The sequence below is a fragment of the Phoca vitulina genome, unplaced genomic scaffold, assembly GCF_004348235.1.
Source record: "Phoca vitulina isolate PV1807 unplaced genomic scaffold, GSC_HSeal_1.0 scaffold1, whole genome shotgun sequence".
Taxonomy (NCBI): domain Eukaryota; kingdom Metazoa; phylum Chordata; class Mammalia; order Carnivora; family Phocidae; genus Phoca; species Phoca vitulina.
The window spans coordinates 19032361-19055205 of record NW_022589704.1 but is presented as its reverse complement, the minus strand read 5'-3'; the positions used below and the strand labels follow the sequence as shown (position 1 = coordinate 19055205).

The window sequence follows — 22845 nt, the reverse complement described above, 5'->3', positions numbered from 1 at the left end:
TACTATAGACACTGTCACTACATCTAGTATTTCTTTCTTTTTTTGAAAATTATTTTATATTTTTAAATTTCTTACTTAAATTCGATTTAGTTAACATACAGTGTATTATTAGTTTCGGGGGTAGAGTTGAGTGATTCATCAGTTGCATATAACACCCAGGCTCATTACATCAAGTGCTCTCCTTAATGTCTAATTACCCCATCCCCTCACACTCACCTCTCCACCAGCAACCCGGTTTGTTCCCTGTAGTCAAGAGTCTCTTATAATTTGCCTCCCTCTGTTTTTACATTATTTTATTTTTCCTTGCCTTCCCCTATGGTTCATCTGTTTTGTTTCTTAAATTCCACCATACGAGTGAAATCATATGGTATTTGTCTTTCTCTGATTGACTTATTTCATTTATCAAGATACCCTCTAGTTCCAGCCACATCATTACAAATGGCAAGATTTCACTCTTTTTGATGGCTGAGTAATATTCCATTGTATGTATACCACATTTTCTTTATCCATTCATCTGTTGATGGGCATCTGGGCACTTTCCATAGTTTGGCTATTGTGGACATTGCTGCTATAAATTTACATTGGGGTGCATGTGCCCCTTCGAATCACTATTTCTGAATCCTTTGGATAAATAGTAGTATAATTGCTCAGTCATAGGGTAGTTCTATTTTTACTTTTTGAGGAACCTCCACAATATTTTCCAGAGTGGCTGCACCAGTTTGCATTCCCACCAACAGTGTAAGAGGGTTCCCCTTTCTCCACATCCTCGCCAACATCTATTGTTTTCTGAGTTGTTAATTTTAGCCATTCTGACCGTACACCTAATATTTCTTTTTTTTCCTAGTATCTTTTTTTTTTTTTGAATTATCTATATATACCTTTATTAATCACTATTGTTCCAGCAGTTTTAAAGTTGAATGAATAATCTTATTAGAGAGAAAATTCAATTGTAAATTGAATCAGTATAAACCAAGTTACTGGGTAACTTCATAATGCTCTGAAAGAAATATGGAACTTACACTGTTCAGTTAGAATAGTGGTGCAAAAATATTTATAACACCTCTCAAGATACCAAGATACTTACTGCTACTGTAATTTTATATGAAAATAAGTGTATTTTTCAATAAAGCATTCATAAGTTAATCTTTGTTTAGTTATACTGAGAAAGGGTATTTAGTTTCCTGTGTAAATGACAACAATCATTTATTGGTTTATTTTGTCTCTACAAAGTCAGATATTTCCTAGTATTTCTATTTAAATGTTAAGTCACCATCTTTTTTTTCTTCTTTTCAAATAAATGAGAAAAATAAAAACAACATCAAGATTATATAAACATTCAGAAGTTATTTTCTGAAGAACTTTCTCTCATTTCTGGGAGAGCTTTTGACTTTCTATCATTTCTCATTCAAGGTGAGCAGCCACAAACTATCTTTAGCTTTAAAATAAGATGGGAAACAAGTCAATAAAAATTAACTACTAAATTAATTGTTATCTTAACAAAAGGGAGTTTTAAAATCAAGTCAAATGAGATGATGCAAACTCCTAGGAAAGCTTGTATCTTCAAAGTATTAACTATTATTATGTGTCAAGATAGAAAATGATAAAGTTACACTTTCTCACATTCATTATTTAAATCTCTAGATTACCTGGTTGGCCTGTTGATATAAAACGTTTACTACAGTCTCCCCCATAAATTAGCAATTAGTATTAAATAAAGCAAATAATTATTTCAGGACCCATATGTAAAAGTTCCTCTGAAGATTAAGAGGAGAAAGCAATTTACCTGTAACAACTTTCACTTCTAAAGTCTCAATCATGGAAACAACCTAAGTGTCCATCAATGGATAAATAAAAATGTGGTACACATATACAATAAAATACTACTCTGCCACAAAAAAAGAAATGAAATCTTGCCATTTGCAACAACATGGATGGACCTTGAAGGTATTACGCTAAGTGAAATAAGTCAGACAGAGAAAGACAAATACCATGTAATCTTGCTTACATGTGGAATCTAAAAAACAAAACAAAACAAAACTAAACCCCACCAAGCTCATAGATGTAGAGAACAGACTACTGGTAGCTAGGGGTGGAAGCCTGCGTGTGTGAGTGTGAGAGAGAGAAATGGGTAAAGCAGGCCAACTTCCCGTTATAAAATAACTTAGTCATGAGGATGTAATGTACAGAATTAGACTACTGTTAATATTTTATTGCAGATTTGGAAGTTGTTAAGAGAACAGATCTTAGAAGTCCTTACCACAAGAAAAAAAATTTTTTTTGCTAAATATGTATGGTAATGGATGTTAACTAGACTTACTGTGGTAATCTTATTGCAAAACATACAAATACTGAATCAATATACTGTACACCTGAAACTAATATGTCAATTATACCTCAATAAAAAAAAAGTCCCAATCCATTTTTAAACAGACTGGTTTTGTAGTTACAGAAAGTATACTCTTTAAAACTAGTGTTTCAACAGATCCATTAAGTTTATGAATTTATGATCTACCCTGTGTATTAAGTTTGCTAAGAAAAAAAAAAAAGTTTGCCGACGCTAGTTATAAAGGCATTTGTTTGGACAGTAAGAGCTATATAAATATTTGTCAAGTATTTTGATGAGAAATTACTTACTTTTTCCAGGTCTTCCTGCTGCTGTTCGCAGCCTGACATTTCACAAAGTCTCTGGCTAAGGGCCACAGAGCGTTTTAGCTCATCCTCACTGTCTGAATCAAGGCATAAAGCCAAGCTCTTGGATTTGAAGGTGAAATTCCTGTAATTTAAGAAAAAAACCTATATGAGTCTGATAAATAAACTTTTGTCCTTGTTATTCCCTTGATGTGTAAATACCAAAATAAAAAACTTTTCCATTATGGAAAATGATTTACAGAGAAAAAAAGATATAGCAAAAGAGGTATATTTAAGCATTACCTTTGCCCCACTCCAAAACAGCCATGCTTTGAAAATTAGACAATTCTTATGCTATAATAAAATCCTTCCGTAAACCAATCACTTTGTGCCTTTTTTCTTTTAATGATCAACCCCAAAGAAGTTTGTTTTTATAAAGCAAGTACTCTACTGCATGCATGCAGACATAGCAATGAATAAATGTTCTTGACAAAATTGTGCATGAGGGCTAATTTTTGATCTTTTAAATTATGATCCAAGTTATTTTAAAATTAACAGTAACATTCCACTTATCCAATTATATGTAGGTCAGACTTCTGGCAACCTCTGTTTTCCAGAACACAGGGATTCAAAAGTAAGAAAAAAGGCTTCTGCGGAAAGTAGTTTCAAAGCCAATGCACTTTACTCTTTAGACAGGGACCCTTTCTTTCCCAGGAAATGGTGTATAAAATAATGCAGCAAGTTCATCAAGAAATGAGAGCTAGGAAATGAGAGAGAATAACCACAAAAAGGGCAATAAAAAACTGTAAAGTCATTTAATATAAACTGTTTTGTAAGACTTAAAAGCCTCTGAGGGCATTATCATATTAAAACACAGTGCAATAAGTGATACTCATAATGCTGATTCTGAGTCATTAAAACATTTAAATTATCTTCAGTGTATTTTATTTACGAATATAGGGAATTCTGTAAAGTTACAGAATATAAAACCATCTAAAATGGTAAAGCATTTTAAAGTTTAATGCTTAAAAAAGCAATCTTCAGCTATGTAAAAATTTATATATGGAGTATCAAATATCATTCTTCAATACCAGATAAGTAAGGTGTTACTGCATTGCCTTCTAAGTGAGCTGAAAATAAACTAAAAAAAAAAGTGGTAAAGGTCAAAGAGCACGAACTTTCTTTGATGGAGATTAACATAAATTCATATAGTATACTAAAAAAAAAAAGTAAAATGGAAATTGAAAAATGCAATTAATCTAAATGTAGAAACTGTAAATAAACATACAGAATGATGGCACCAAGAAATAAGAGGCCACAATGGAAACCAGGAGGATTGCATAGTAATGTAGATCAAAGAAAAGAGGCAAGTGGTCAGTGATAAGCCCAAACATAGTCTGTGGCTGAGAGCTCCCAGGATATCACTGCACTCCAGCCTATACACTTGAATAGCCTCCCATTATGTGTTCAAAAGGGTTTTTAGTATAACTTAGAAATAGCCAATTAGCCATCTTAATTCCTCATTTCTGATTTCATGCACACCAAGCAAAACTGAATGTATTAATTTGTTTATCCATGTAAATACTTTGCTGAAGGAGGGTGACACCTGGCTACTAATGGACCAGGGTCAAATGTGACAAAGGACATTGTAGAAGAACCAACAGTATTCTTGTTCAAAACTCAGCCTCTTTTAAGTTTGATCGGCATGACAGGTCTTCTAGGGCCTAATTATCCTTTATTGACCAACTCTCAAATTCTCATACCAGTAGACCCTGGAGAACAGATGACCATGCCAAATATAATGATGCCCAATGAAACCATCTCCTTCTTGAAACTATAGTGATTTGGTACATAAAGAGTGCATTCCATTAATAATTACTATATTCACAGAAGGCAGCTTGCCTGTAGTAAGGAAAAATATTCATCCTGTAAATGCATCACTTGCTCACTTTCTAAGCAGCCAAGTGGTATTGCTCATTTGTATCTTGAGAACGGGCAAGAGTATTCATATCGGTACCATTTCAGATTTCTAGTCATGTTAGTCATCTGGTTTTAATTGCACTGAAAAATAATTAACAGGAGGAAAAGAAAATAGCAGTTCCCAAATGTCATTTTATGGTTATATAAGCCCCCCAAAGCCCTTAAACAACAGAAGTGTCTCTTTTCTAAAAGTACTTTGGGACATCAAATTTTCAGAAAAACTAATTTTAAAGATAAATGACAACCAAGTCATTTAGAATTGTTTAATCAGGAACTGTGGTTCTAGTTAAATTATAGAGGAGATATATTAAAAAAAAGTATTTGCTTCCTTTTATGGACAAACTTTTCCAACTTAAGTAAAAAATATAAAACATCTGTAGAACAGCTACATTTCATTGTGTGTTTGTTTTCTTGTTCCCTTTCAGAATTGCTTCAGGTCAGTGTCTAAGACAGGAAGTCCCAGACTGCCTAGGAACAGGTGAAAAGATATTTTGAGATCCCCATGTGTATCTTTGAGGAACAGTGCTTTATACCAACAGTGGTTATTTTATCCCTTCAAGCCTTAAAATCCCTTGTCATCAATTTCTATAGTTGTAGGATGAAAATATTACGTATTAACAGTTGATTTAAGAAGTTTAAAAACAAAATTTTGAGAAGATCATCTGAACGTGCTTCACTGTTAAAGATTTGTTATACCCTAGGTTATACTTCAAAGCAGATTCAGGAGAATTACAAAGTATAGTAGTACAGAGCAGTTATCATGCAAAGAAAAACAAAGAAAAGGGGAGGGGATAATCTTGGAAATCAGGGTAAGCCAAATCTTTAAAAATACAAATTTTGGGTACACAAGAAATATAACTCACTTTGAAGGTGTAGAAGGGCTGGTGATGCAGGAATTCACCATTTGAGAGGCTTTCAATGGTCTAGAACTATCAGAAAATTAGAAAATATATAATGTATATAATTACATTATTAAAAATATATATTTAACTTATAAAATGAATTATTCTATGCTATAGCTCCTTATATATCTTTCTGCAAATAATTACAATACTTCTACTAGCAATAGAGGCCAAAAGAGAAAACAAGGTACCATCTGTAGGCTCTTCCTGACCCAATGATCTAAATAAACAGCATTGGAAATGAAGTCAAAGGTAATGCATATAAAAGAACAACTTGGGAAAATTATCTTGCCTCAGTTCTTTACTTTTAAGCAATAAAATAGTAATAGCTCTCATTTATTGAGGACTTACTGGCTATCAGACACTGGAGTTAAGAGCTCATAGTGTATTACCTCATTTAATGTTCACACCATCCTATTATTTCCCCTATACACAGGTCAAAGAACTTGTCCAAAGTCTTCAAGCCATTCCACTGTGGAATCATATAGCCTGGTTTCAGGCCTGTGATCATAAATCACCTACAATGATGGCCACAAAGAGTAACAGGTCTACCAGCAGAGGGCAGTTTGCATTAAGCAAAACAACTATTCTAACGAAAGCCTGTAGGAGAAAACCCAGAAACACCTAAGACTCTGGGAAATTATCTTTATTAATAAGTAGGCCCACTGAGTCCTTTAGTGTAAACTTAAATGATGTAGTATATATTTCAATTATTAATCCAAGGGAAATACATTTTCTAAAACTGCATCAATTATTGTTAGCAAATGTTCATTTGCTTTCTGAAAGGTCTATTTATTCTACTTAGCCAAGAGACCTGGCTCTTCCAGTTACTAACTGCATGACCTTAAGAAAATCACTTACTCTCCTTGAATCTCTGTAAAACTAAAAATTTAGACAAAATCTCTAAGATCCTTTTCACTTCTGAAGTTGGAGAACTTTATGATTCTACCAAATTAGAGTTCAAGTATAAAAAAGAACTACAGTACATGGCTCCAAAGTAATGTAACAAGAGTAATGCAAGGAAGAGCAACATTCAGAGAAGTCCTAAGGTTTTCTCAGCATACATGATGAAGCAAAATCAAAAGTAAAGGTTACTTCTTTTATCATGGGAAAATTTCTAGGAGCCACGGAAGTTCTTCACTTACATCGGTGATGATACATTTATGAAGATAAAATCAATTTTGGGGGGCACTAGATAAAATTTAGTATGCTGTTTCTCAAACTTGCATATCCCAAAGAGTCAGCAAAGGCATTTAAAAAAATACTTATTCTTGGGGCGCCTGGGTGGCTCAGATGGTTAAGCGTCTGCCTTCAGCTCAGGTCATGATCCCAGGGTCCTGGGATCGAGTCCCACATTGGGCTCCCTGCTCGGCAGGAAGCCTGCTTCACCCTCTCCCAGCTCCCCCTGCTTGTGTTCCTGCTATCGCTATCTCTCTGTCAAATAAATAAATGGAATCTTTAAAAAATAAATAAATAAATAAATAAATAAATAAATAATAAAAAAATACTTACTCTTAAGCCCTATCTCAGATCTACTAAAACAGAACTGCTAGGGAAAGAACACAGGAATTGGTATTTTTTAGCGTTCAGGTGACTCTTATGAATAAGCAAATTTGATTTATATTCCCAAAATGTATCAAACTTGTCTTCTAGTGATCTAAAAGAGTAAGAGCACTCTCTAAAAAGGTAACTTATTATGAAAGGCAGTTAATGTACTCAGAAAAATTTTGTTTAAGCATTTTATTTAATTATTTCCATCAGGCAGTAATTTGACACAAAATCCCAAAATAAAGCAAAATTAAAATCTTCTTGGTCTGATTTTACCTGGGAGTCATGTTATCTAGTTCAGTCATTGTTTTGGTCAGACACTAAAGCCCTTCTACTTCAAAAGGAAGGTAAAGAAATTCTCTCTCAAGGACTTACATTGCCATATGTGCACTCCAACCAAGGGTGAAGGGTGGTTTTGTATTTTCAGTGCAATGAGAAGATAGGGTCAGGTATCTTGGAATGATGACTTGCTGCCCAATCTTGTTGTTAAGTGAGAGAGTGACATTGAAGCTATATCGTTTTAAATGAAGAATGAGGATCCTGAAAAACAGGAGATGACATTACTAGTTCACACATAACAGAGCTAGCTCTCTTACTGGTGAAAAGAGATCACTGTAACTAACCACGTTAGACAGCTTTTGACTTAAAGAATACTTTTGGCTAAAGATCCTTCAAAGACCATTTACCGAATACCTGCCATGTGCTAGGCATTGTGCTAGGTACTAAGAATATAAATAAAAATAAAACATGGGCCTTGGGTGGATAAATGAGGTCTGGGTAAAAGATATGTTTGCAGAAAAAAAAAAAAACACACCAAATAAAACACACTTTATTTTAAAATGTTGGTATTGGGGGGTGCCTGGGTGACACAGTCGGTTGAGTGTCCAACTCTTTGTTTTGGCTCAGGTCGTGATCTCAGAGTCATGAGATTGAGCTCTGAGTCGGGTTCCATACTCAGCATGGAGTCTGCTTAGAGTTTCTCTCTCCCTCTGAGCCCCTTCCCCCCATTTTCTAAAATAAATAAATAAATCTTTAAAAAAATTTAAAAATAAATAAAATGTTGGCATTGGGTTAAATCCTTAAATTATTTACTTCAATGTTATCTAGTTTACAAAAAAATAGGTATTATATAACCATTAATGGTAATTTAATTAAAGTGTTAAATAGCCCTTATGTTTGATGGTGAACATTAATTTTTTCAAGACGATTTTTGACAAGAACTATTTTTTTTTTTTTTAGATTTTATTTATTTACGTGACAGAGACACAGCGAGAGAGGGAACACAAGCAGGGGGAGTGGGAGAGGGAGAAGCAGGCTCTCTGCCAAGTAGGGAGCCTAATGCGGGGCTCGATCCCAGGACCCTGGGATCATGACCTGAGCCGAAGGCAGACGCTTAACGACTGAGCCACCCAGGCGCCCCAAGAACTATTTTTTTTTAAAGTAGGCTCCATGCCCAATGTGGAGCCCAACACGGGGCTTGAACTCATGACCCTGTAAATCAAGACCTGAGCTCATATCAAGAGTCAGACACTTAACTGACTAAGCCACCCAGATGCCCCTGACAAGAACTACTCTTATTTCAGTGTGTAGCACTTTCTCTGGAGAAAGTTAAGAAAGAAATAGGAAAGTTTTCTCCACTTACAAAAAGTTCTACAAAATTTACATGCCAAATCTGGTTTGTGGGTCTGAAAAGGCTTTTAACTCTGTAGAAACACTTCTTTTTAGTTACTACTGTGCTAACCTTTTCACCTCTGATACACACCATAATCTCTGCCTGATGGACTAAATATATTTCACAGCCCACAAGAACACTTTAAAATTTGAATTTCAGAACTCTTATGGGAATAAACCTCAATTCTAGGCAAAATAATGTCTGCTTTATGGAAAACTGTTTCCTTTCTTACCGTACATATCTTTATCACAGAAGCCACAAACTAAAAAAAATTGTAAATTAAAGTTATTGACTTTATTTTTCTTTAAAAAGTATGCTAGAACTCATAATCTTCAAGTTCACAACTTGAGAGAACACAAGGATCCAAATGGTATGAAGAGATTAAAACTAATGTCAAATATTTTGACTAAATTTCCAAATAATCCTGCCAAAATAAAAGGTAATATGAAACAGATAGATGATAGTCAAAATCACTTATCTACGAAGATGAGGTGAACTACAACTGAACATATTTGATAAAGATACCAGGCCCTTCACGAATAAAAGTAAACTGGCTTTAATACTGAAATGTACAAAAACAGAGCAAGTCTGATAATCAGGATTTATGATACAAAGGCTTCTAAAGTTTGGAATAAATGAACCTGTAACACAAGTGACCTACCAGAAAAAAAGAGAAAACCAATGAAAAAAATTCCCCTATTTTTTTTTTTCCCACTAAAAGAACAAATAGCTAGACACTGGAAAAGGGTAACAGACATTCAGCTTGCCAGGTCAAACAAGTATTTCAAACCATACATGCTTTTCTTAGTTAATGACAGCTGGTAACAATCAATCCTTTCCCCTAAGGTTTGTCTCCTCTACCTCCTGCCTCAAAACACCAATAGGAAAGAATAAGTCTCTTGAGTAAGAAATGGCCAACATAATAATACTGCTATGATTTAGAAAGTCATTTCTTTAAAAGAAACTCATTTTCTAGAAAGGAGATAATGGAACCTACAAGAACTAGTCTCTAGGGGCTAGGTTCCAGAAACTCTACACTTACAGAAAAGTGAAGCTAATAAAAGAAAGTAAAGCACTCTGCAGGCAAAGTGCCACATAAATACTTAATAATAACAACCTTGTTTGTGGTTGAGATCTATTCTTGGGAAGAACTAAAAGCTGCACCATAATCACATCATATTTTGTCCAGCTAGTTTGGTTTTATGTATGTTTACACAGAACTAATTAAGTTAAATTCATTCCTAATTCTGAATTGTTTTGATTATAGGAAACTTACTAACTTACAAGATCCTTTGAATAAAGGAATGCAAAAAAAACCTGCAGAAAATTACTCTTGTTTTATTTTCATGCACACATGTGTATATGTTTGTGGCAGATTTTTGCTGAAGGTTTGGGAGGAGGAGACTAGCACATAATCAAACTGCAAATTATAATTGAATGTCATACATTACCAAATTAAAAATCTCCTACCTAGTCCCTACCATTGTTCCAAAGTCTGACCAGCCACATCCTCTTGTTGCCATCTTCCAGGGACTCTGAAGTGACTTTCCTTCTTCAGCCTTCCAAATCTTCTTCCTTTCTTATGCAAGAGCATCCTAACCTCCCATCCTCTACTCTCTCCTATCTCAGCTTTGCTTTGCCAATCCATTCTAGTGAGCCTCACTTACCCAGTAATATCTGTAAGTACTTTAAAGAAGAAAAACTGAAGAGCGATTCATTTTACCTGGGTAGCCTGTTAAATTTGTGCCTGACAAGAGCACACTTCCCACCACACTTCTCACAGGAATACTCAAGTTCTTCTGCCTGTAAAAAGACAAGAGGGAAAAATAAAGAAGCATGAAGTTGAATCAGCATTACCCCAGTAAATGCTAATACTGTTTTCTAGTCACACTAGTTAGTGCAATGACAACTCCGAGAAGTTCAAATTTTGTGTCTAGAGTCACAAACCTTACTAAATTAAGACCTAATCCTCAAAATAGATATCTTATAATATCATGCCCTATTTCAGAATTCCTAATTTCCTTTTTTACCATGGAAACATCTCAATTTATGACAGCAACTAGACTCTACAGTAGCAGATTCTCAACCTCTTCCCCATGGATGCACAAGAACCACTGCCTAGAGTATATCCAGATTTTAACATTTGGCCATAGCAGAGATAAGATCACCTTCAGGTTAGGCGGAGTTCCTGGTCTGTTAGGTGTAACTCTACCCCTTTCTTATAATGGAACTCAATCTTCTGGTGACAGCCCACTAAGAACAACTGCTCTAAAAGGACCAAAGTTTGGGGTGGATATCATTACCTAGAGAAAACTGAAACAAGAAATCCTTAAAAAATGGGGGTAAAGATACACAGGAAAAGCTTCAAATTCTATGATAATAACAGGAATAGTAAGGAATGATAAAAAGAAAAGCAGAGTATTTATCTTTGGGTGGAGCTGAATGTTCATCATTTAAAGAACAGAATTTTGTTTTTAACCTTAAGAAGACAACCCTGCCCATTTGCTACAACAAAACAAGAACCACTGTTAAAGAGACAAAGGGTGATCCTGACAAATTTCCATCAGTTATAAGGACTGCTACACAATAGGTCCAATTATGTCCCCAAAACTTGCTGAATATCTTTAACAGTGTATCACAGAAACATATTTATCTAAAGCTTTGGATAAACATGACTCTTCCCTTTTGTTTCTAACAGGTTACATACAACCTAAGGAAAAGCAGAGTATTTTTTCATTCCTCAGATCTTAGATACAAACTCATATATAGCATCTCCAATTTTTACCAACACTACCAAATTTTAGCTCATGCTTCAAGTTAATATTTGTTCACAAATAACTAAGGTTGTCTAAAACACCTGCTATTGAACTAAATGTATAATCTACTTAACCAATCAATAGTCTTCTTCTATGAGTTAACAATTAGATTTACCAAGATTTTAAAATTAAACATTACTTATAAATCTTTCTCATTTGTTTTCCCTTCATGTAATTTTGTTGAAACTCTGCCTTAAAGAAACCAATTTCAAATACAATTACCTATGATATATAAAACTTAATTATGTGAAAATACCAAAAGATATTACCTACCCTAAAGAAAAGATCAAGAGAATCTTGAATTGAACGAGGAGGGAGTGGCTTTTTCCTTCGAGGAAGGTCAATGGAGAGGTCATTAAACTGTTCTCTTTTGGGAATAATTTCTCCACATCTGTAAGAATAAAAGAAGACAAATGGAAGCATTGAGAAGTCTAACTGTGCAATACAAAATAAATACAAATACACTTCAGAAACACTGTTCCGGCACAGAACTTAGGTACTGCCAGAGACTAGCCTGAGTTGATAAGCAATATACAGCATGTAAGACTTTTCTCATGAGTATTTTCACCCTCATTAAATCAATACAGGTAAAACCTCAACTGCAAGTATTTAAGTATTTAACAGAATGCTAAATTTTATTTTTTTAAAAAAGCCCCCAAAGTTAAAAACTAAAGTACAACATACACATAGAAAAGTGAACCAAAGTTGTACAGTTTCACGAATTATCAGTTAACACCACTCAAATCAAGAAATAAAATATTATAAACTCTGTAGGAGCCCTCTCACGTGCCCCTTTCCCATCACTACCCCTTTCTCCCAAAAGGTAACTATTATCCTGACTTCTAGCACAACAGGTCAGTATTGCTTATTTTTGAACCTTATATAAATGGAACCATACAGTATGTTTTTAGTCTCTTTTGTTCAACATGATTGTGAGATTCAAACATGCTTGCTGCATGTGGCTATAGCCCATCTTCATTGTTGGCTCACATTAACCTGTTTTGAGCATGCCACAATTTATCTATATTACTACTGATGGACATTTGGATTGTTTCGTTTTTGACTACATAAACAATGCTGCTTTAAAAATTCTATGTGTTCAGCAACTCTTTCTGCCCACAGGTCCTGTCCCTGTGCTTTAATAATAAAAACACCTTTTTGCACCAAAAATAAAATAAAATAAAAATGCTATGTATTCTTGGGGTGCCTGGGTGGCTCAGTTGGTTAAGCATCTGACTCTTGGTTTCAGCTCATGATCTCAGGGTCGTGAGATCCCCACATCAGGCTCCACGATCAGCACAGAGTCTGCTTGAGATTCTCTCTCTCCCTCTCCTTCTGCCCCTCCCCACGCATGCACTCTCTAAAATAAAATAATCTTTAAAAAAAAATTCTAGGTGTTTTGGTGAACGTCTGTTAGAACTGTTTTGATCACTGGATATATTTCTACAGAATTTTTAAAACTGGGCTCAGAGATCAAAACATTATTTATCTGGAATCAAATTCACTTCTTTTAAATAGTTTTAGTTGATGTTTTTCCTTCTCTCTGCACAACAGCATTTTTAGTAATATTCAATCTCCTGCCCCAGTTCTCTACTGCCACAGTTGAAGACTGGAGACCATAAAAATATATTCTTCATTCAACAAATATTTGAGTGCCTCTATCTAATAGGCAGAATTCTAAGATGACCCTTAGCCTTTGTATAATTCCATCCCCTTTAAGAGAGCTTGTGACCATGATGAGCTTTCACTCCCATGATGATGTTACAAGACAAAGGGACTGTGCAGATATGATTAATGTTACTAATCTTAATGTTGAGTTGATAAAAAAGGAGATTATCTGAATGGGTCACGACTTAATCACTTGAGCTCTTTAAATCTGGGTCTAGAGGTCTCAAACAGAGGAAGTCAGGGATTCAAAGTCAGACATGTACTACTGACCTGAACAAATCGCACTGCTGTGGACTGCCTATGGAAGCCACATAGCATGAAACAACATGCAGCCCTTAGGAAGTGAGTAGTTGCAGCTAAAAGCCAGCAAGAAAATGGCGGGACTTCAGTACTACAATCAAAAGGAACTAATTTCTGCCCACAACTTTAACGAGTGTAGAGGGGTATCCTGATGAGAACAAGCAACACGCTGATTTCAGTCTTCTGATACCATGAGCAGAGAACTTGGCCACACCCTGTCTAGACTTCTGACCTATGGAACTGAGTTAATAACTATTGTTTTAAGCTGGCAAATTTGCGCAATTTCTTAGGCATCACTAAACACGCCTCCTATATGCGAGAAACTGTTCTAGTAGCACTGGGGTTACAGTAATGAACCAACCCAAGATAAAATACCTCCCTGCACAAAGCTATATTGGAGGAAAAAGATAATAAAAAACATATAAGTAATATGTATGGTATGTTAAAGTGATAGTGGTAAGTGCCAATGGGGAAAAAAAAATAGTGAAAGACCAGAGTAGATGGTTGGAATTTAAATAGGGTAAATGCCTAGAAAATGCCTTACTGAGCAAGTAGCTTTTACATAAAGATATGGAGGGGAATATGGGGAAAGAGAATTTGAGATAAAGGGTACAGTAGGTGAAAAAGGCCCTTAGGTACCAGGATCTGGCAATAAAAAAATAAAGCAAGGAAGCTAATTTGGTAGGAACAGAATGAGGAAGGGGAAAGAGTGGTAGGAGGTAAAGTCAGAGTTAGTTGGGGGAAGAGGGGCTGCTGAAGAACAGATCATACAGGATTTTGCGTATTACAGTAAGAACTTCAGCTTTTATAGGTTTTGAGGAGGGCTAACATGAACTAACTTCCACTTTAAACGGATCACTTCGGCTAATGTGTTTAAAAAAGCCTAGAGAGAGGACAGAAACACAGACCAGTTTAGAAGGTATTCCAACAATTCAGGCAAGAGATGATAGTGGCTTTGATCAGATGGTGGCAAGTGGTCAGATTCTGGTTATACTCTGAAGGGATTTCCTGACATATGAGATGTAGGGATGCAAGATAAAGAGAAGAGTTAAGAAATACACTACGTTTTTGGGCTGATAAATCTAAGTATGGAACTGTTATTACTGAGATAGGGAAGACTGCAGAAGGTTTTTTTTTTGACTGCAGAAGGTTTTATGGAGAATACTAAGTACTTAGTTTTAGATAATTTAAGTTCTTTGGAAAATTCTTCGTATTTGATAATATATTACTATACTGAAACACCTTATAATGTAATTGAAAACAAGTCCATTTAAACTACAACAGTTTAAAAAAATAAGTACATTTGGCAAACTGGCCAAACTACAGTGAGATGGGACAGAATCTAAACAATGAAAATTACAATTTGAGGTGTATGTAATCTTCCTTGAGCCACAAACTATGTTGTGTTTAAGGAACTGTCTTAAAGAAACTGCTAATAAAGCAACTAAAGCAAAGCCTGTAAGGAGGTAGCTGGGCTGCTGCTGCTGTGGCCTCGCGGAGCCGTGGTGCCTCCCAGACTTGCCACACGGCCGGGCCGCTCTCAGCCCAGCCCCTGGTGTATCTAACACCCCAGGGGACACGTCACTTCAGGCATGGTGCACAAACATCAACGTCCACCCAACATCTGGGTGCTGTGCAAGTGGGGCACCTGCCTGATGCCGCGGGCACAGGACAGCAACCACTACACTTTGACTCGGCCTTCTTGCTTCTTGTGCCGCCTGTAGCCATTTCTACCAGGGGCCATTGAAATTCTCCTAGCAAAATAAATTTGGTTGGCACCCCCACAATTAAATAACAATTAAAACTTTGCTTCTCTCTCTAACTTGAACAAATCTGTTGGGAAAGTACATTAGAAGGAAAGGAAAGGATAACTGGCTACCATATTACTAACTGCTGGTGGGCTCTCCAGCTTTTACAGGGACATGGACTGTATTTATGAGACCTGGACTTTTTCTTGCAAAAATAATTTATCTACTGGGGAAACAAAAGACTGAAGAAATGATGAAGACAAGAAATGTCACACACACCAGTGATACAAAACTATCTTTCTAGTGTCCATTTGAATGTGCAAAATTGTAGTCACAATTATTAGAATGTTACAGCTGGGAGAGACCTCATGAATAGTCTAAGAAAAGTAGAAATATGGAAGACAGAATGGATAGCTAATATATGGGTTTTGAGTATTTCTAAAGAAAATTTCAAACTATTCTGTAATATTTACAGAATTTGAGCGGAAGAAAATCCCAAATCTTTCAGATGAGAAAGCTCCATCACGTTAAAGGCAAAATTAAACAAAATACTTAGATGCAAACTTGTGAAAATATGAATTTCAAAAATAAAGAATACCACAGATTTTCAGGAAGAAAAAGATTACCTACAAAATCAGGTTTCTCTCAAATGGCACAGAATAAGAAGACACGATGGGACAGTATATGTAAGATACTAAGGGGGAAAGGCAATGTGTGATTCAATAACTCTGTATTAACTCCTGTGTGAAGGCAACACAATTCTTTCTTATACAGAAAAATTCTACTCTCTCTGAAAAAACATATTCAGAGATGTACTATCGATAACTGAAAGATTAATCAAAATAGAACTTTTTTTTTTTTTAAGATTTTATTTATTTATTTGACAGAGACACAGTGAGAGAGGGAACACAAGCAGGGGGAGTGGGAGAGGGAGAAGCAGGCTTCCCGCGGAGCAGGGAGCCCGATGCGGGGCTTGATCCCAGGACCTTGGGATCATGACCTGAGCCGACGCAGACGCTTAATGACTGACCCACCCAGGCGCCCCTCAAAATAGAACCTTTTGATGTGAATGCATGATATAGAAAGAAGTCTTGGTAATGAGCATGGAAATTACCTAAATGTAGAAAGTCAGCCTGAATAATCAATATAAACATGGTTAAAAAGCACTGCAAAAGTTAAAAATAATTCAAATTTTGATCCTGTAAAAAAAAAAACCACCCATTTTTAATAAAAACAATTTGGTTTAATAAAATAAGCAATAGGAGGGAGTCTTTTCAGGGAAAAAGAAAAGAACAAGTATTCCGAAAGTACTCGATATTACACATAGAGATTAAAAGAAAACCCCACAAAAACAAACTTGTAGAGCGAAATTAAATGTTTAGTCAGCACTACAGCACATGACAAAATAGTCAAGTTGTCCTTAGTTCTCACCCTACAAAGCATTTTTACAGAAGATAAAGATGCTTTGAAAAGAGATGTTTGGTAGAATCTACGCATTTATGTGTCCTTATGACACAGAAAGGAAGATAAGAATTAAAACCTTCTAGAAGAATTTTAATCACCTCCCATAAAGAATTAAAAGGGCAAAGAGTTTTCTTAAAGGGTACTTACGCTTTACAGATGATGGAGTGCTGAACCTCAAACTCCAAGTTAGTAATAACAGGGCAAGTGTACACCCTTGTGGCTGAAATATCTGACGAATTTTCTTCTCCGGGAACAGGTTCGGTCTTCCAAGTTTTATTTAACTTTTCCATGTCCTCTTTCAGCTGGTCTAAGCATTGACTTAAAAATTCATGAGCATCCTAAGAAGGCACAATATCTTTAATCATAAGATCAAAACCTTTCCTACCACAATGATAGCTTGCTAACATTGTGATTTATACAACTAAAGCACTCGGAGGTCAGTACCATATGTGAAAAAGGTCAGATTTACTCTAACAATTTGGGGGTACATATTTTGTGAATAAGAACAAATGACACTGCAACTGATGAATCACTAAATTCTACCTCTGAAACTAATAATGCACTATATTATTGTATAGTGTTGTATGTTATATTACACATGTAACATACAGTGCGTTATTACATACACAACACTATGTTAAAATGAATTTAAAGAAAAATTTTTAAAAAAGAACAATGACAGATTTTATATATATTTTTTATTTTTTTTATTTTAAAGATTTTTATTTATTTATTGAGAGAGATAATGATAGAGAGAGAGCATGAGAGGAGGGAGAGTCAGAGGGAGAAGCAGACTCCCCGCTGAGCAGGGAGCCCAATGTGGGACTCGATCCCGGGACTCCAGGATCATGACCTGAGCTGAAGGCAGTCGCTTAAACAACTGAGCCACCCAGGCGCCCCAGATTTTATATTTTTAACTACCAGTTGGATTAGCATGAATGAATAAATGAATCACTCCTTTAAGATAAAGTATTTTTTTTTAAGATAGCCTTTGTAGCTAAAATAGCCCAAGTTCCTATAATGGCAAATGATATCTGTATTTTTCAAATATGATAAAATACACAGAAGAGTCATATTTATTAAACCTTACCGTAAGTCCTCAGGTTTTTCAACTTGAACATATGTACACAAATCTCATTTTATTTTATTTTTTTAAAGATTTTATTTATTTATTTGAGAGAGACAGAATGAGAGACAGAGAGCACGAGAGGGAAGAGGGTCAGAGGGAGAAGCAGACCCCCCGCTGAGCAGGGAGCCCGATGTGGGACTCGATCCCGGGACTCCAGGATCATGACCTGAGCTGAAGGCAGTTGCTCAACTAACTGAGCCACCCAGGCGCCCCACAAATCTCATTTTAAAATAGAAATTAGATAATACACTGAAATCATTTCAATTTCCCTTATCTCTAAAATGTTTAAAAACAATTAGTACTCACATTCTGCATATAACCAGAGAATCTCTCTGCCGTAGCTGAAATAGCATTTTTAACCTTCTTGAGTAAATCTTTTTTGGTCTCTGAATTACAGATATCTTTTTTAACAAGCAAGTGTGCAAAGCGTCTGTTAAAACAAGAGAAGTTTAGTGACATTTTACAAAAGTCTGGTTAGCATATTTTAAAGACTGTTAACAATGACACATAAAAGTTTAAGTGTCTAAAACTCTATTCTATAACCAATAAGGTAAAAGGTTACTTAGTAAGTATGTAACAATTACCTGATAAGTGCATTGAGTGGAATTTTCTTCCATGGGATACCTTGCTTAAGCAAGTCATTTGCAAATGATTGAAGTGAAAACAAAGACTGTAAAATAGCATTCATATAGCAGGTATTTCCCAAATTGGAGAAGCTGAAAATGAAAAAAATAGTACTTTTGAAGACAACAGTAGTTCCTGACATATGTTCATTTAAGTAGGGGGTTCTCCAGTACAGCACGCATCACAATCACGTGGAGGGCTTGTTAAAATACATATTGCTGGGCCGCAACTAGAAACTGTAGATCTAGACAGAGAGGGGGCAAAACTGTGCATTTCTAACAGGATTCCAGTTGATGCTGATGCTGTTGGTCTGGGGACCATACTTTGAGAACCACTGCATTATAAGACTGTAACAAAGAAAATTATACATTTTCAAATGAATGCTAAAAATAACTGGGGACTTATCCAAAGAGCTATTTGTTCTTATTTATAATTTTAATTTTTTCATTGAGAGATATAACTTAACTCACTTCTCTTAAGTATATGCCCAGAAGTAGAACTGCTGGGTCACAGGATGTATGTGTTTAGGTTTAGTGGGTACTGCCAAACGTTTTTCTAAAGCACATATTTTTAAAACACTTGTATTTGAAGATATTCCCAAACTCTCAAAAAAGCTGCACAAGAATATTCTTTATCCATATTTACCAATTGTTAATCTTTTGTACTATATGCTTTACCATTTAATGTACCTCTCCCTGTATTTCTCCTAAACCATGTGAGAATAAGTTACATAGATCATAACCCTTCAGCCCTAAATGCTTCAGGGTGTATTTCACAAAAACAAGAAGATTCCCGTATATAATCAAAGCAGAGTTACCAGCATTATCAAATTTAATGCTGATATGCTCTTACCTAGCATACATTGACATTTGTGAAGAATACAACCTCCCCACCCCCACCACTATTTTTTAATGGACTGTTCCTAATGTTGGGTTTGCTATTTCTTCATGATGAGATTCAGCTCAGGCTGGAAAAGCACATAGTGACACACAGTGATACTGTGTCCTTCCAAGGGTTTCACATTCAGAGGTATATGATATTCCTGTGAACACCGGTGATGTCAATTCTGAATACCCTGGAGAACTTTCACTTCAGACTACGAGAAAGTATCAGGGTCTGGAATTATCCTACTACCACAGACAATGAAAAAAACAACAGACAAAATACTGAACAACAGGCAGCTCAAGATTGTGATTCTTAAGAGAAGGGAAACAAACAGTGTGAGTGCCATCCATTATGCAGGGTTTCTGGCTGCAGGCAATTTGTGAACTGCAATCCAGGGAGGGGTACCCAAACAGAGCCCAGAAATCATGCTGAATTGAGCTGAAAGAAACTGGAGTTTGATAGGCTGAGGCTGCTAAGATTTCTGGGACAGAGTACCTGAGAGGAGGGAGCTGTGCAAAGGAAGAACTCCAGAAATATGCACAGTCTGTTGGGTATTTGGCTGAATACCAACCTGTGCATGCTTAGGGTAAAACCCCAAGACACCAGGCAAGAACTTCAAGGAAATGAATGATTACTGGGGAGCTATTAACAGAATAATTCCCAGAGCTCATGCAGGACCCAAAATTGTTTGAGTTCCCACCATAGTGGAGAGACTTAGGTGAACTCATAGGATATTACTAGAAATCCCCGAAGAGCCGTGCTTTAGAAAAGGAATTAAATTAGCCTTAGAATAAGGTCCACTCTAGATTTGACACCAAAGAGCTTAATAAACACAAGTCTCAGAATAATCAAACCCAATTGCAGATATTAAAACAGCTATTATAAATATGCCTCATGTGATCACAGGTGCAAAGAAAACCATAAACCTAAGAGGAAAGAAATAGAAGATATAAAAGACCCCCAAATTAATTTGAGATGGAAAACACAATAGATGAAAATACTATTGAATGAGATTACCAGATTAGACACTGAAGAAAATACCAGTGAACTTGAAGACACAGCAACTTAAAATACAAAAAGTGAAGTATCTATATATTTTATGTAATACATAAAATTTTAGATTTAAATATTGTGTATTATATTCTAATTTAAATAAAACATAAAATATTAAATATAACATTACATTTTACATATTCCATTTTATATATTTGAAATAGTTTATGTATACATAAAATCAAACATGTATATTTTACTTCTTTTTTCGTAAAAAACAAAAGATAGGAATGCTATACAGTGTATACTCTTTAGTGACTTTTTTTAACTTAACACATACTTTGTTATTTTCAGGTTTCTTTTTTAAAATTATAGCCACCTTTGTGGGTGTAAAAAATGGTATCTCATTTTGGCTTTGAGTTCACATACCTTTCAACTTTTTACACTTTCTTTTTCAGAGCTGCACAACTCTTCTTTCTAGAAACCTGCCCATTTCATCTAGTTATCTAATTTGGTGGTGAAATCACAGTATTGTCTTAAAATCTTTTTTATTTTGGTAAGGTTGGTAGTAATACACTCACTTGTGTTTCTGATTTTAGTTATGTGAGTCTTCTCTTTTTATCAGTTTAGATAAGAGGTTTGTTGATTTTGTTGATCTTTTCAAAGAATCAACTTTTGGTTTTGTTGATTTTGTATTTCTCTTGAATTTCTAGTCTCTATTTTATTTATCTCTCATCTTCCTTCTGCTAGCTTTTGCGTTTAGTTTGCTCTTCTTGTTCTAGTTCCTTAAGGTGTAAAGTCAGGTTATTGATTTGAGGTCATTTTTTTAAAAATCATGATAAAATACACATTAAAGTTTACCATTTAACCATTTTTATAAAGATTTTTTTTAAGCAAACTCTATGCCGAACGTAGGGCTCAAACTCACAACCCAGAGATCACGAGTTGCATGCATGCCCTACCGAATGAGCCACCCAGGAGCTCCACTATTTAACCATTTTAAGGTGCACAGTTTCAGACGCATTAAGTACATTCACAGTGTTGTACAACTATCACCACTATCAATCTCCAGAATTTTTTCATTTTCTGGAACTGAAACTCTGTACCCATTTAACAATAATTCCCTATTGCCCTCTCCTTGGCAATCACCATTCTTTCTGACTCTATGAAATCTGACTATTCTAGGTAATTCATATAAGTGAAATCATACAGTGTTTGTCCTCTGGTGACCAGCTTATTTCACTTAGCATGTCTTCAAGGTTCATCCACATTGTAGCATGTGTCAGAATTTCTTTCCTATTTAAAGCTAGGGCGCCTGGGTGGCTCAGTTGGTTAAGCGACTGCCTTCGGCTCAGGTCATGATCCTGGAGTCCCTGGATCGAGTCCCGCATCGGGCTCCCTGCTCGGCAGGGAGCCTGCTTCTCCCTCTCACCCCCCCCCCTCTCATGTGCTCTCTCTCTCTCATTCTCTCTGTCTCAAATAAATAAATAAAATCTTTAAAAAAAAAAAAAAAAAAGCTAAACAGTATTCCATTACATGTCTAAAACACATTTGGTTTATCTACCATTGGACACATGGGTTGCTTTCACCTTTAGGTGAAACATGGGTGTATAAATATCTGTTCAAGTCACTGCTCTCAATTCTTTTGGATATATACCCAGAAACAGACTTGCTGGATCTTATGGTAATTCTACTTTTAATTCTTTGAGGAACTGCTATACTATTTTCCATAGCAGCTGCACCATTTTACATTCCCACCAGCAAAGTCCAAGGGTTCCAACTTCTTCACAGCCTCACCAACATTTCTTTTTTAATGTAGATGTTTCCTGCTATAGATTTCCCTCTGAGCACTGCTTTTGCTGCATCCCTCAATTCTGGTAGGCCGCTAAAGCTTTCATTCATCTCTAAGTATTTTTTTAAATTTCCCTTGTGATTTCTTCTTTGACATTACTGGTTAAGAGTGTGTACTTAATTTCTACATATTTCCATTTTTCCATCTATAACTGATTTCCAGCTTCATTTTATTGTGGTTCAAGAAGATACTTTAGATGATTTCAAACCTTTAAAATTAAGACTTATTTTGTGGCCTAACATATGGTCTCTCCTGGAGAATGTTTCATGTGCATTTGAGAAGAATGTGTATTATGTTGTTATTGGGTGGAGTGTTCTATATACATCCGTAAGATCTAGGCAGTTTATAGTGTTGGTCAAATCCTATATTTTCTTACTGTTTTTCTGTCTATATATTCTATCCATTATTGAAAGTGGAGTACTGATGATCTTCAGCTATTATTTTACAACTGTTTTTCTCCCTGCAGTTTATTTAAACATTTTGTCTATTGGGGCGCCTGGATGGCTCAGTTGGTTAAGCATTTGACTCCTGATTTCTGCTCAGGTGATCTCAGGGTCGTGAGATCGAGCCTTTTATCAGGCTTCATGCTGGGCATGCAGCCTGCTTATGATTCTCTGCCTCTCCCCGCTGCTTGCA

At 35.6% G+C, this 22845-nt stretch overlaps 1 protein-coding gene across 7 annotated transcripts in view; it reads right to left on the bottom strand.

Moving 5' to 3' along the window:
• The window catches only part of USP37 (ubiquitin specific peptidase 37), an 81898-nt gene that overhangs the window by 20393 nt on the left and 38660 nt on the right, over positions 1-22845 (bottom strand). For 6 of the 7 annotated variants that reach the window (XM_032402276.1, XM_032402294.1, XM_032402310.1 and 3 more), the window contains 8 exons: positions 18440-18571; positions 18162-18285; positions 16874-17064; positions 11820-11937; positions 10454-10533; positions 7434-7598; positions 5472-5537; positions 2635-2773 (listed from right to left, as the gene is read on the bottom strand). In XM_032402276.1, the coding sequence (XP_032258167.1) occupies positions 2635-2773; positions 5472-5537; positions 7434-7598; positions 10454-10533; positions 11820-11937; positions 16874-17064; positions 18162-18285; positions 18440-18571 (1015 nt within the window). The remainder of the gene's footprint in view (positions 1-2634; positions 2774-5471; positions 5538-7433; positions 7599-10453; positions 10534-11819; positions 11938-16873; positions 17065-18161; positions 18286-18439; positions 18572-22845) is intronic. The other variant, XM_032402327.1, reaches the window with a different exon arrangement.